General features: G+C 48.0%; 4 protein-coding genes across 4 annotated transcripts; 2 read left to right on the forward strand and 2 right to left on the reverse strand.

Annotated features, from left to right (window-relative positions):
* Positions 1–304: 304 nt before the first annotated feature.
* On the reverse strand, positions 305–1,010 carry BJ212DRAFT_1461865 (Sm-like ribonucleoprotein). Its single transcript, XM_041338924.1, has 3 exons — positions 829–1,010; positions 628–769; positions 305–577 (listed from the first exon to the last, which is right to left on the reverse strand). Exons 1-3 carry the CDS (start codon positions 938–940, stop codon positions 445–447), a joined length of 387 nt encoding a protein of 128 aa, XP_041192865.1. The 5' UTR covers positions 941–1,010; the 3' UTR covers positions 305–444.
* On the forward strand, positions 1,011–5,029 carry BJ212DRAFT_1356194 (chloride channel). The gene is given in 17 exon segments (XM_041335697.1): positions 1,011–1,179; positions 1,241–1,887; positions 1,919–2,128; positions 2,187–2,358; positions 2,505–2,594; positions 2,649–2,732; positions 2,782–2,916; positions 3,041–3,114; positions 3,163–3,213; positions 3,262–3,363; positions 3,412–3,944; positions 4,047–4,152; positions 4,202–4,391; positions 4,441–4,580; positions 4,634–4,736; positions 4,788–4,852; positions 4,869–5,029. 15 exon segments carry the CDS (start codon positions 1,246–1,248, stop codon positions 4,850–4,852), a joined length of 2,697 nt encoding a protein of 898 aa, XP_041192866.1. The 5' UTR covers positions 1,011–1,179; positions 1,241–1,245; the 3' UTR covers positions 4,869–5,029.
* Positions 5,030–8,499, forward strand: BJ212DRAFT_1356215 (COG complex component). Its single transcript, XM_041335698.1, has 12 exons — positions 5,030–5,509; positions 5,565–5,645; positions 5,698–5,852; positions 5,900–6,017; positions 6,080–6,304; positions 6,362–6,850; positions 6,908–7,127; positions 7,182–7,300; positions 7,350–7,442; positions 7,490–7,715; positions 7,766–8,066; positions 8,118–8,499. Exons 1-12 carry the CDS (start codon positions 5,105–5,107, stop codon positions 8,386–8,388), a joined length of 2,703 nt encoding a protein of 900 aa, XP_041192867.1. The 5' UTR covers positions 5,030–5,104; the 3' UTR covers positions 8,389–8,499.
* On the reverse strand, positions 8,485–12,832 carry BJ212DRAFT_1271972 (Golgi CORVET complex core vacuolar protein 8-domain-containing protein; the record flags this gene model as incomplete). The annotated part of the gene is made up of 4 exons (XM_041330989.1): positions 8,485–11,073; positions 11,134–11,334; positions 11,386–12,308; positions 12,361–12,832. The coding sequence occupies 4 exons, from the start codon at positions 12,830–12,832 to the stop codon at positions 8,485–8,487; spliced, it is 4,185 nt and encodes a 1,394-aa protein (XP_041192868.1).
* Positions 12,833–13,679: the final 847 nt, after the last annotated feature.

A 13,679-nucleotide genomic window follows, 5' to 3' on the forward strand; every position in this document is an offset into this window, starting at 1 on the left:
GAAGAATACATGCCCTGCATTGAATGGTCAAGATATTCATTTAACCTAGGACCATCTTCAAGTCGAAACTCGAGAGTCGTAGTAAACGAGCATTTCTGAAATTTCTCCCCCTATTTTCGGGCAACGAGTGAGCTCGCCTCAGTGCTCAAGAAAACCTGAAGCGTCAACGCAAGTAGTAGGCTCTTCCAGATGAATGCATGCGTTAGGACAAGCCCCTAGCTTGCAAACAAAAGTTGCGCGAAGGAACCTTTGCAGTCAAAAAAACAGTTTGGCGTTGCACAAGTTACAAAATTATGAAAATATGTACATTTTTACCGCAGTCGCAGGAACGTCATCACATCACCTCCTGATGCCTCTTGGGGCAGGGACGCCACGTCCCCGACGAGCTATCAGTTTCAATCAGATCACAGATTCCAGAAGAAAAAAAATTAACCATACCGTTTGCTAAAGAGTTTGTTCAGTCAGTGAATCATAAGACACAGAAAAACACAAGAACGGACCTCTCATAATAGTTGCGCGACCACGTGCAGTACCAATACCTCTTCCACGCATAGCATTTGGACCAACTCTCTTGAACCTAAGTAGACAAGGTCAGGGTGATCTCGAATCTGATCATGTGCAGCTTACATGGGGGCATTCTGCAGCATATCCGGCACAATGAAGAATCTGACCATACTTCCCCTAATATATACCTGATCTAGTTGTGATACACGGCCATCTCGTCCTGTCACTGTTATATCTCTGAGTGAGATGTTCAAGTTATCTTCGGCTAGCAGTGTAGATGAATCAGAAAGGATCTATAACAGTGATGCTTGAAAATAAAGGTACCTTCAGCGAGTTTTCCACGATAAAGTTGGCCTGTCTTGAGTTCTACGGTAACGATATGTCCTAAGGACTCATGGAGTAGCTTGACTGGCACACCAAGCCCTGTGTTTGCCATTTCTGAGTGGTTGTCAGTGTAAGAGTTTGAATTCTTCAGCTGTATTATTTGGTCTTGTTTGGTGGTGACACATCAATTTGTTTCTTCCTAAATCAGGGTTGGGACTCCTGTAGTGACAGCGTGGCAGGCGAAAAGAAAGCTTGTGCAGCCGTGAAACAAGTCACTGTGACATACAGGCTCTGCTAGCGATAGATTCTTTCAAGTTCTTCAAGGGTGTCAACATCGACTGCGGCAATTGTGTATGAGTTCACACAACATGGTGCACTTCCGTAATGCTAACACCAGAATATTCTATCGCAGCGACGATGTCAAATTCACCCCAAAATAATTCCGCCTCATCTCTCCAATCTAGTCCTCCCTCTGGACTTCTGAGTGGCCCATCTGATACCGATTACCGCAGGCAACGCCTGCAACGAATTGGTAGCTGCTCAACTGCCAATAGCACAAATCAAGCAGACGATGAAACTACTGCGTTACGCGCAGTTCCCAGCAGCACCAGTTACGGGACATTGCCCGTTGTTCGCCCGCGCCGCGCGTGCACCCAACCTGATATTTGGGTCCCTCATCGTCAACCTACCCTCCCAAGCCTTCCTATAACGCGAAGTGTGGCCGTCTCTGTTCCAAACTCTCCATCAGCCTTCTCGCCAACATTTGCACGAGACACACTCCGCAGTCGGATTTCCCAGCAGCGGCCTATATCTGCTTACGATGCCCAACTAGTAAATTTCAATACCGACACCGCGGACACTGACATCGATGTTCGAACCAACGGATTCCGCGTGTGGTACTCCTCGTTCTCCTCAATTGACTGGCTTCATGATGCGATCAAGGACTCGGTCCGATTTGCCCGGCTCCGGCGCGGCAAGTCCATTCGCTCCAGAGTCCGACTTGTGTTCGACAAGAGCCTTGGATGGATCATCGTCTCTGTCGTCGGGTTCCTCACTGCCGTAAGTTGCATTTCTTGTCGTTCGTGCAGAGCAATGGCTGTTTGACATGAAGCAAGGCTACTGCAAGACCACATGGTGGCATGCACGGCACTTTTGCTGTCCTCTGCCCGATGAGTACGGGTCTTTGGATGACCATTGTCCCGCTTGGAGGACCTGGTCGGATGTCTTTGCGTCATGGACGGGCAGCGAATTGGGGGGTGGAGAAAGTGCTATACAGTATCTTACGTATACAATTATTGCGGTAGGTTTCTCGGCTGTGTTGCCAAGTTATGGTTATGCGACATCTCATGGATTCTTAGGTTTTATTGGCCGGTACTTCATCGCTCCTCACAATCTATCTCACGGCGTCAACGTCCTTCATCACTCGTAAAGAATCCGGAGTTCTATCTCCGCATTTCAACAAGAGTGGTGAACAGACCGCTTCGAGCTCTTCGCAGCCTAAGCGTGGTGTAATGTACTACGTACGCACAAGTCTTGCTGCGGAGTGCTCACTGATTATTATCTGCAATAACAGGCTGCAGGGAGCGGAATTCCTGAGATCAAGACCATTTTATCTGGTTCGTGAGGGCCAAAGATGAATGGCTGTCTCTCAATTTCAATTTCTTCCATTGATGTAGGCTTCGTCATCCATGGTTATCTCGGCGGGCGTGTGCTATTTACTAAAGCGCTTGGACTGGCTTTGTCAGTTAGCTCAGGATTGTCTCTTGGTGATTACTTGGCAGATTACTTTTGGCACATGAGTACTGATGCCTGAAATTCAGGCAAGGAAGGACCTTTCGTCCACATTGCGAGTTGCGTAGGCAACATCGTTAGTCGTTATCATAGCAAGTATGAAAATAACGAAGGTTAATTCCCAGTGTCCAATTTTCTTTCCATGCTCATGCTTTTCTCCAGCCAAACGTCGTGAGATACTGAGTGCAGCATGCGCGGCAGGTGTCGCTGTTGCATTTGGGGCACCTATCGGCGGTACCCTGTTTAGCTTAGAAGAAGTCTCTTACTTCTTCCCGCCAAAGGTAGTATCTTTACATTGTGCATAAATCAGTTTCTAAATCTCTTTTTGGGTATTTCAAGGTTATGTGGAGAAGGTAGCCACCGTATATTCCAAAATTTCCGTGTTGAAACCAATTTCCTAGCTTTTTCTGCGCGATGATAGCGGCCGTAACCCTCCGGTTCCTCAATCCTTTCGGAACTGGTAAAGTTGTATTGTTCCAGGTCACTTATGACAAGGTTTGTCACGCAGTATTTGACTGGTCGCTCGCTCATTATATCCAATAGGATTGGCATGCATATGAACTGATATTTTTTATCCTACTCGGAGTTCTTGGAGTGCGTATCTCACTCTCTTGGAGGACAGTTAATTAAACGAAGATACAGGGAGTATACGGCGCCTACTTTTCCAAGTTGAACTACCGCTGGAGTCGTGACGTTCGTGGTGGAACATGGTTAAAAGCGCATCCAATTGCAGAAGTCGTTCTTGTGAGCATCACCTTGTTCGTCCGTTATACAACCTTCTCAATGACGTAGGTGACTCTCGTAACCACTGTTTTGTGCTTTTTAAACCCTTATGCACGCATGGGGGGCACAGAGCTTGTTTATAACCTCTTCTCAGAATGTCGCACAGGCAGCAAAAACAGCCATTTTAATTTGTGTGTCCTGGATCCAAGTAATTTCGACCATGTCTGGCCCGTCGTGCGAGCGATCCTTGTTGCCATGATAGTCAAAGGTTTCCTGACCATAATTACATTTGGCATCAAACTACCGGCTGGGATTTTTATACCCACACTCGGAGTAGGTGCATGCGCTGGACGGATTGTTGGTATTGCTGTGCAATGGCTCCAGTATCATTACCCGGACAGCACTGTATTTGCTGTATGCGAGGGTGACATGGATTGTGTCGTGCCTGGTCTTTACGCAATGGTGGGAGCTGCAGCGGCCTTGTCTGGTGTTACTGTGAGTAACCGGCTCCAAGTCCTCGGTGCCACGAAGTTGACTGTAGATCTCCAGAGAACAACAGTGTCGTTAGCGGTCATCATGTTCGAGCTGACCGATACCCTCACGTATGCTGTCCCTGTCATGATGTCCGTTCTTGTTGCCAAGACCGTAGCCGATGCCCTGGAGCCTAAAGGAATTTATGACCTGGTGATCGAGTGAGAACCTAGTCCGAACTTCACCGGTCCTCCTGACACTTTTCACAGGCTATCTCAACTTCCGTACCTAGATGCTAAACATGAATACCTGTGGTCAAATCTGTCCATCAAGGAAGTGGTAAGCGCACCGTACTCATTGTTGAGATCTGACTTAATATCACTTCTAGACCGATCGAGATGTGGATGTGATCAGGGTTGACCGACACAATACCGTTGAAAGTCTTCGGGACCAATTGCAATTACTTCTGAATGCTGAGCATGATGATGGTGGTTTCCCCATTCTCAGGCCAAATCGTGACGAAGATGGTATGCGCCTGGTTGGCTACATTGGCGCTAGCGAACTAGAGCATGCTCTCAGTAGATACCCTCGTTTTCCTGTACAAACAACATCTAACCAAAAATCTAGCCGTCGTAGCGGAGGGAGCAACCGAGGAAGTTCGCTTCCACACTACCTATATGCACGAGGATATGGGTACTTCATATTCGTCCTGGGTGGAGGAGCAAAATAAAGACGATCCATTTGACTTCAGTGTATACATGGACCAGGTATATTTCCTTTCGTTTGATTTTATGGTGTACAGACACTTAAATGGACGTAGGCGCCATTGATGATTCAGTCCAACTCACCTTTGGAGCTCCTTCACCAATTCTTCGTGAAGCTTGGTGCTCGTTATGTTATAGTGACGGACACTGATGGTGACTGTACGGATATTCATTCACTCCCGTTTGTGTTGCTGAAGTTGCACTCTTCAGATGAAGGCGTAATTGACAAGAAGACGTGGCTAGCATTTCTCAGCGAATTGGAGGAGAAATCATGATAAACTTGCGACCGGTACAATGGACGTGATCAACAGACACTCACACTGGGATTATTCTGTAGATACTGGTTACATACCAAAGTACCAAGTACGCGATACTGATAGAATTCTGCTGTAAGCATATTTATAGTTATTGATCTTAAGTTATCGCAATTACTACGTATACTTTTACTACACCATACTATACCTTATGACCACTCTTGTGGGATCGCGTTGTAGACAGTAGTACGCGTTGACCGACACCATACTAATATGTCTTCGCGCGTCTCCCAAGCCGTTGCCAAATCTCCCGACCCTTATGAATTGGAACGGTTAGCAGAAGAGCTTGTTGCGCGTGAGCTCACAGGGTCTAGCTACGCCCCTCAAGCTACTGCCTCGACGGAGCTGCCAATTTATGTCCCACTATCGCATGATAACCCTCATCTAACTGCAGAAGTGTTTAACGTCGAAGAGTTTTTGCTCTCCCGATCCCACACATCTCTACAAGACTTGCGCTCAGAGCTTAGAGACTACCTTACCTCGTTGAAGGAGGAGTTGGTGTTGCTCATCAATGATGACTACGAGGCATTCATCAGTCTAAGTACAGACCTGAGAGGCGAAGGCTCGAGATTGGAGAAGCTTAAGCTCCCACTCGACGACTTACGGAAACGCATCTTGGTGAGTATTACCATTACGCTATGCGTCATATTGTCCCGCTAATTCGTTATGCAAGGAGTCGCGAGCTGGCCTCCAGGCTACGCAAGATAGCATTCAAGAGACGCTCGATGCCCGCACCCACTTACGCGAAGAGAAGGTTCGTACTCGATCTATGGGGTCCAAATTCTAACTGAAGTGTTGGTCTTCAGGCACTTCTACATCTTTTGCTCAAGATATCAGAGTCTGTGACCAGACTTGAAAGTCTTCTTCTCATCTCTCAGGTTACTACATCATCACTTGAAAGTCACAACAGCAATTATCAGTTCCATCTTCCGGCCTCTGCAGGACAACCCATCGATCCAAAGTATTCATGTTTCTCTTGCTGGTGTAAACGAGCTAATAGAGTTCCAGGAGCCAAGGCAACCGCGCCAAGCACCTTTCCAGAGTCACTGCCGAGTACACTCAACTTCTATATCACATCGAGAAGGCAAAAGAAGAAGATTGTGCTTTTATCGATGAAATACGATGGGTTTGTTGCAACCTCTCTTTCGTAGTGCGATTCTGATAGAAATGGTTTTTTATTTGGGTTAGCGCATTGACCGCATTCAATCAACTCTCACATCTGATCTGGACCATATTTTCTCTGCGATCCTGAGCTCTTTGACGGACATCAGAACAGGAAAAGTTTTAGACCTCGAACGAGCTAAACTTTATGTTGATTTAACTGAATGCCTGAGGATCTATGATTCACTCCACCTTTGGAGAGTTGCTGAAGAGATCATGCGGAGAGACGTAATGCAGGCCTTTATCAAGAAAGTATGAGATACGTACTATGCTCTTCCTCAGAAAGAAGTTGCTCATCTTTGCATCTAGACTATCTTTCCTGATGCACTGGCTGCACCACTCTCACCAGTGTTACCACATACTCCACTTCCTGTCGCGCTCTCTACCCGCACAGAATCATACGGGAGCGCGCTATTGCCCCGTACCCCATATACCCCATTCACTGCATTCGCCACTAAGCAAAATCCCTTTGAAGCTTTACACGTTTCTGGACCGGTGCACTTGCTTGATGAATCTAACGATGCGCTTGCAAAATTATACAACCAGATTCTTCGTTTTATTGAGCGAGATTTTGGGCGCATCATGGAAATTGCCGAACGAGTTTCCCTTAAGGCGGGTTCAACTAAATCGCAATCAAGTATAGCATTTGGAAACCATGACCTGGGGGACGCACAACAGACTTCTGTGGATGGCTTCGAGATTATGACCAATGTGGTGTGGGCAGAAATTGGTAAGGCAATAATGGACGAACTTGGCACTGTTGTATTTGCGCCAGGAAACCCAAACGAGTTCCGCAAGGTAAGGTTCTATAGGAACTTGTTTTGTGATGCCTTAAATGTCGACCCTTGGTTGCAGCATCATTCTACAACGCAGGCCTTCATCCGTTCTCTCGAATTTTTGGCTCCTTCCACGCATTCTGTGCAAAACTTGCGTTCCCATCCAGTTTTCACTGCATTTCAGCGACGTTGGCAGCTTTCTGTATATTTCCAGCTGCGGTGGAAAGAAGTCATCACAAAGCTGGAAGAAACGTTGTCATCGCGAGTCCTGGATCCTGAAGCGCCAAACTTCACTCCTGGTGAATTACCATTGACTTGGTTTCAGCACATGTCCCTAGCTAACCGTTCTCAAGGGCGCAACGTGTTTGTAACGGCGCAGGCTGCCGACATTTTCACTGCAATTTCTTCGTGCTGGAGTGCGGAAGTGTACATCCCCGACCTTGCACATCGCTTCTGGAAATTTACTCTTCAGGTACTTCCTTTGAATTGGTCGCCAGGCGTCGAGGTGAACACGTTTCTAGCTCCTCAGTCGATATCGGGAATGGTTGGAGAGCTCACTGCCACCTGCAGGAGGATCTCCAGTAAAACCTGCTGCTAATATTATCAATGACAAGGCATGTGTTTTGATAGATGCCAGAGCGTTCGTTGACATGTTTTATAGACCTTAGCAGTTGCCAACCCTCCAAGATCTTCAACACCTGGGCTCACGCCAGAAGCCACTATTGAAAGCACGGCTGCTGACGAGATATTGCTAAGGCAGTTTGCAACGGCTCTCGTTGATATTCGGGCGATGATGAGCCAAGTCTTGCAATTGTGGAGAGAAGAGATCAGCATGATGCTTCCCGACACGTCAATAGAAGACGACACAGCGGAGGAGGTGCTAGAAGGTTAGCCTAGATGCTGTCTGTCCTCACACTGCTCAACTCAACACCTGCAGTTGCTCTGAGAACTCAACTGGAGCAGCTCAGTGCTCTTTCTACGTCATTGTACAGTCAAGCCACAGCCATATTATCCAGGCGGTGTTGCGATGCCCTGTTACCAGTTCGGTCTATTCCTTCGCAGTTTAGAGCAATGTCCAACAAACGACTGCCCTCCGAACCAAGTTACTTTGCACCGACCATCCTCCGCCCGGTAAGGATCTTCTTTGGAATCGGCACTATCGGTGGTCCTGGGGAACGACTCAAGGAGGAATTGTTGAGGGATGTCTCAACTGATGTAGTCGAAAGTGTCTGTCAGCGGTTAGTATGTTCTTCCGGTACGATTAACATGATTTTAACTCGGTTTCAAAGGTACATACAGTATTTGACTGCGATGAAGAAGACCGAAGAATCTCTTCGACGACTGAAGAAAGGGAAAAAGTCGACGCTATCTATCTTCGGATCTGCTACTGCTGGAAAAGATGACGGAAAGGACGAAGAACGCATCCGTGCGCAGATGATATTGGACGTTGAAGCGTTCAAGACAGAAGGCGAAGCCCTAGGGGTCGAGATGCAATCCGTAGACAGCTTTATAATCCTGGATCAAATGGTTCGAGCTGAGTTGGTTGATGGCGATCTCTGACACTTATCCGTAATTTGTACCCTTGACTGGGAGTAATAGTTTCGATCACTATTTGATTGCAGTAGCAAGATTATAGATTAGGTACAAAACATGCCATTAGGAATCCAAAGCTGAGCATCTGAGATGGTATATAGTCCCTGTCCGTGAAAGTCTAATCTGAACGCTCTCGACACCTGCTTGAGAAGGAAGTAAATTCTGACCGCACGATGAGCATACACCGCAAGATGGGGCCCAGCCACGCATTTTCTCTTTTGTGTATAGTTCTACGGAATCGAAGACATCCCGGTCAATGAGATGTTTCGAGATGATTAACATGTCTCCATCCGTTCGGTACGATTCCAGCATGCCAGTCAGGATCGTACGGAACTCCGTATATAGGATGCCCGTTGTGCCGGAGTGAATAGCAGGATCCACCAAACGCTTGAACAGTCGAGGAAACGATACTGCCCGGGTCGAGCTCACAGAAACCAAAGACGCAAACGTCTCTTGGACGATAGCCCGCAAAGTCGACAACACTTCGCCCTCAAGCTCTGCGTCGCTACCTTTGCCAGTGGAACAGCAGGCTGAGAGGGTTTGCACAGTATGGATCTGGCTGGCCAGAAGCTGGTACCAAATGTCCTCGAGAGGAACTTCTGCAGGAGAAGACGAGCTAGAATGTTCCATGCATACTGATATACCGCGCCGTCCGATGGCTTGCAGGTCATTCAAGCATTTGTTGACTGAGTCCGTAGAACCAGGAACTGGCGAGGCTAGCGTGCGCGCGAGATCTAGCGTGAGTTGCTTCTCAAACACGTCGGCCTTTGAAAGGGCTTCCCGTGGCTGCCCACTATAATTCACGGCCCATATGACAGCATCATACGCTCCTGCTTCCTCGCATATACCCAATGCTGTCGGCCAGTCAATGCCGTCTTGCAAACGTTTAAGGACGGAAATGACACCAGAAGGAGCAAAGCGACACTGCAAGCTGATAAAGCGGTGGCGAAGTCGGCTGTTGATATGAGTTGGGGAACTGGAGGTGGTAGAATACTGATCATATTCACTGTCAGGGACCAGGTGGTTGAGGTAGATGAATTGGTCACGATCATCCGACAAGGGGAGTCTCTCAAGTGCCGTCTCGTGGAGCTGAGGAGCATACTTGTCTAGAAGAGACGCAGTTGCAAGAACGTCGGCTTGTAAGAGTTGATCCAGTGAAATAGTGAGAACATTAATGACATCGCCAGGAACCTGTTTTTTGTTGTCTCTCGCCGAACTAGTAATAGCTTCTTCCAAACCGCTGAATATTTCTGAAGGGTGGAGCTCGGGATCATGAAGGAACGCAGTGAGGAGGGGACCCCAGCGTCGCTCGTGGCGGTACCGACTACGTAAGATGCGATAAAATCCAGCATCTTCAAAGAGCTGGAGAACTCGGTCTCCATCATGGGGGGTGTAAGCTGATAGGAGATACTCTGCCGCGAGCTGACGGTCTTCTCGCGTTTCCACTTCGGGCTGGGTGGCGAGTGCAGTAAGAATGTTATGAAGAACACTGGGTGCGACTTCAATGTGGTGGGGGTACTTCGGGACATTCCGTGCAATGAAGATGTTCAGAAACGTGGCATCGGATGGTGAAAGATCTTTACTGGACATGATGTCCAGTAGAATTGTCACTATCATAAGCCGACTCATGTCTGAGAAATCGTGTAGATATGAGTCCTCGAAAGCCATGTCCAGGCAATGCAGGAATGATTCAGCATCGAAACGGAGTAAGAGTCGAGCATAGGGATATGTTGGCTCCATACCGCTCTCGTCTTGGGATGTCAAAACCAGATTTCCTCCTTCAGTGGGCCAGGTAGTGGAATGTCCGCAGAAAACGAACGAGTACACATCTTTTTTAGCGAATGAAGCCTCGTCCGGCTCCATAGGCTCCTGGCTTGGATATATTTGTCCACACAACACGGTTGCCAAGTAAGAGTAGATCTTATAGGCATTCTTGATAACGGTGTCCGTAGGCGCTGGGTTCTGCTGTAGGTTACGGATAAGGGTGAGGGATTCGATTATGGGAGAGACATAATCTCGCAGTGCACGAGTATACACATAAACCAATGCATCCCATAGCTGGTAGGTTCGGCAGAGATTGATGGCTTGGTTGATGTCTAAGCAGGATGGCTCGATGTGCCAGATAATTCGTTCTGCGAGATCCGGACGTCCATCCTCCTCGTGTAGCGCTACCAGTCGCTGTGTGATGCGAGGAGGCACTGAAGGGATGCTGCCATCCAACACGAAAGGTTCAAGTTGATGGAGGAATATCCGGTAGATGCCGGCGTTTTCGTACTGCTGAAACAACTCTTCAAATAAGAAGTCAAAGTCATCCAAAGCAATACAAGCACGGGCACATGTCGCTACCAGATCTTCAAAGAGTGAGGTGCGATCAACGCCCCGTCCATCAAGTGACGCATGTGTGCCATCTGTCATGCGGTCTTCAGAAAATGCATAACGGGAGGACGCCACCATCAGGTCGTGAATTTTATCAGCGATTACGATTTGACGTTCTTCTGGATCTTCAGGAAGACCATTACGGTTGCCAGGAGCTTCGTCTGTATAGTACGTCCGGGTCAGATCGATGGCACTGAGAAAATCACCCTGTTCAACGAAGGACAGGATCCTGTCAGCCCAGCTAAGCAAGGTACCAACGGATAATTCCTGTCGACCCTGACAAGGGTGTCAGTTCTTTCTTGGCTTCCATATGGAAAGAATGCGGAGCTCTCTCACCAGAAGGAAGAGTTTTCCTTTGTAGGTCCGAATACTGTGGGCAATGTCTCTCACAGACTCCGAGTATGATATTGAACCATTTCCCGTGAAGCCCAGCGAAGGCGATACCAGAGAAGAAGAGTCGAATCGGACGGCTTCAACCATTTTCATGCTACGTATGTCATAAATACTCAAGGCACTCGCAGTAAATATGGCTATTTGCTGTCAAAAAAGGAGCATGAGAATTAATATGTTACATTGGAACGAACTTACATTGATATTAAGCCATTGGATAGCAAGCACGGCGTCATCCATCGTCCATTTTCCCGACTCTTCGAACACCAGCGTGCCAACTTCTATTTCGCTCGTATTTCCTGTGCGGCTGTTGGGCACGGTCTGTTTGATCTTCTGTTCATGTACACGTAAGAGATATACGTGACTCCCCCACGAATACGAGAGGATAGGATGAGTTGGCGTGGGTCGTGGTCGTTTTCCGCTCTTTGCGTTCTTCAAAACTCTTTTGTCCGATTTCTCTGTAGAACTATCTTGGACGCTAGGGAACCATGCAAGACATCCTCTCCTTCGATAAGCGGGGGAAGACAATTGTTCCTCATCTCGCATAATTTTCAGCCATGTCTTCGGAGTAGGCTTCAGGCCCACGACAACGAGTTTTGTGGGCGTGAGCAAGGTAGCAATCTGATATGCATCGGTGGGATGTGGAAGAGGTCCCAGGGGAAGAGTGCTCATTGTCAGGATTGTATTACGTGGTCGTCTGCGGCGAAAGGAAGGGCGATCAAGTGCATTCTGTTGGGAAAGTGGGTCTGCGGGATGACCAGAGATACTAGCTTCGGGTGCATCCTCTCCATGATAGTTCCCGAAAACGCGTATCGTGTCTGATGCCTCCACAAATAGGACTTTGCCAAGGCTGTGATAAAAAGACAGGCCGTGCTCATCAGCGGAGACCACAGCTGTATGACGGCCAGCCACGAATGATATGTTGATGATACGGGAGCCTGGAAGATGTCCTTCCTGTCGGCCAGACGTGACAGCGGCAAGAGTAACAGGTGTCACGGTCCGAGCTGCGACCTCGGGGTTTTTCAAGTCGAAAAGTTGGATGTAGCCCGTAGTATGTCCAGATGCGACAAACGTATGGTCGTTTGATAGCGCGACCGCAGAGACAGGCCCCAAAGCTGATCCTGAATGGGGTTGATTAGATGATCAATGTCGGTTCAACAGGTTGAAAGTTACCCGACGAGTCACTACCGCATATACACTTCAATGTTTGCTTAAAATCGAAAACGAATATGCGCCCCTTGTCTGTCCCAACGCAGATAAACCCATTGGCAGCCAGGACCATGGGAGCTCCCGTAATAGGATCCCCGAGGACACTCGATGCCTTTGCAGGTTTCTGGTCGTAGAGACGAGACCCTGCACTCCGGAGTGATGACCAACGAAACACTTCTCTCTCCTGGCCTATCAGAAGTCCATTGATGCCCGTTGAAGGAGACGATGTCCGCGAAATCTCTGAAAAATGAGATGGAGATGGGGAGAAACTATTTATATCTTGAGCATGAGGCGATCCAGTGCTGGGAGCAGGGGAGCCCTTTGGCGTAAAGGAGCGAAGTCGGGAAACATTTGGGTGTAGGAATGGCTTGGGAAATTGTAAGAAGGGCCCATTCGGCGCAGGAGACCCTACTCTGCTATGTGGGAGAGAAGACATAACTAAGGAGGCGGATGTTGAAGCGCTGACGTCCAACTGAATATCAACACGCTGCACATGCATGAGTACATGTCTAGGCCATGAGGCGTGCCACGGCTTACTGGAACATCACGAGGCAGGTTATCGGAAGCACTACTGCTTTCCTGCAAAAGCGCCTGCTCTACCTCCTGTTCCTCAGATTCATCATATGAATCTTCAGGCCCGAGAACGTCTCGCAGTTGGTCTCGATAGTTGTCACCTGTGACCTGATCAGCGTCTACACCGTCATAGACGAAGCCGCCATCATCTTCATGCGTTTCTGCATCGCCATGCCCATCGTCACCGTCGCTGAGCAATTCCTCCATTCGTGTGGTGTAGTCTCCTACTTGATCATCTTCTACTTCCTCTTCATTGCCGGAGAACGTCGGCAACTGTCCAAGGTCGAGATGGAGCGCCAAAAATTCCTTGTTGTTGGCCGAATGTTCCGATGCTGATGACATCGACGCCTAACGTTCGATGGTCGCGGACGTCGTACGCAGCAGTGACCTGCGTGCGATTTCTCCGTTCCGATTAGGTAGTTTGATTTATCGGTAAGTATCACGTGCATGCAACCAGTGGAATTCAGCACTCATGCACATGCATGCTCTGCTTTCCTCAATTCGCAAGTACCGAGAGCAGCTGGGTTAAGCTCAGCGAGGACTTATCGTACTTTTTCTCATTGTTGCACTTTGTATTATAAGATCTTTGATACTAACTTAAATATTTACATAAGACGTCATGAAGTGCTCTACAAGTGCCGAGCTCAGTATATACGGTTTGCAATTGAGGAATTCCACCAAGTATCGTTAACTTTTCGTTGTATATCACG

Source organism: Suillus subaureus, assembly GCF_016647635.1.
Source record: "Suillus subaureus strain MN1 chromosome Unknown BJ212scaffold_17, whole genome shotgun sequence".
Taxonomy (NCBI): domain Eukaryota; kingdom Fungi; phylum Basidiomycota; class Agaricomycetes; order Boletales; family Suillaceae; genus Suillus; species Suillus subaureus.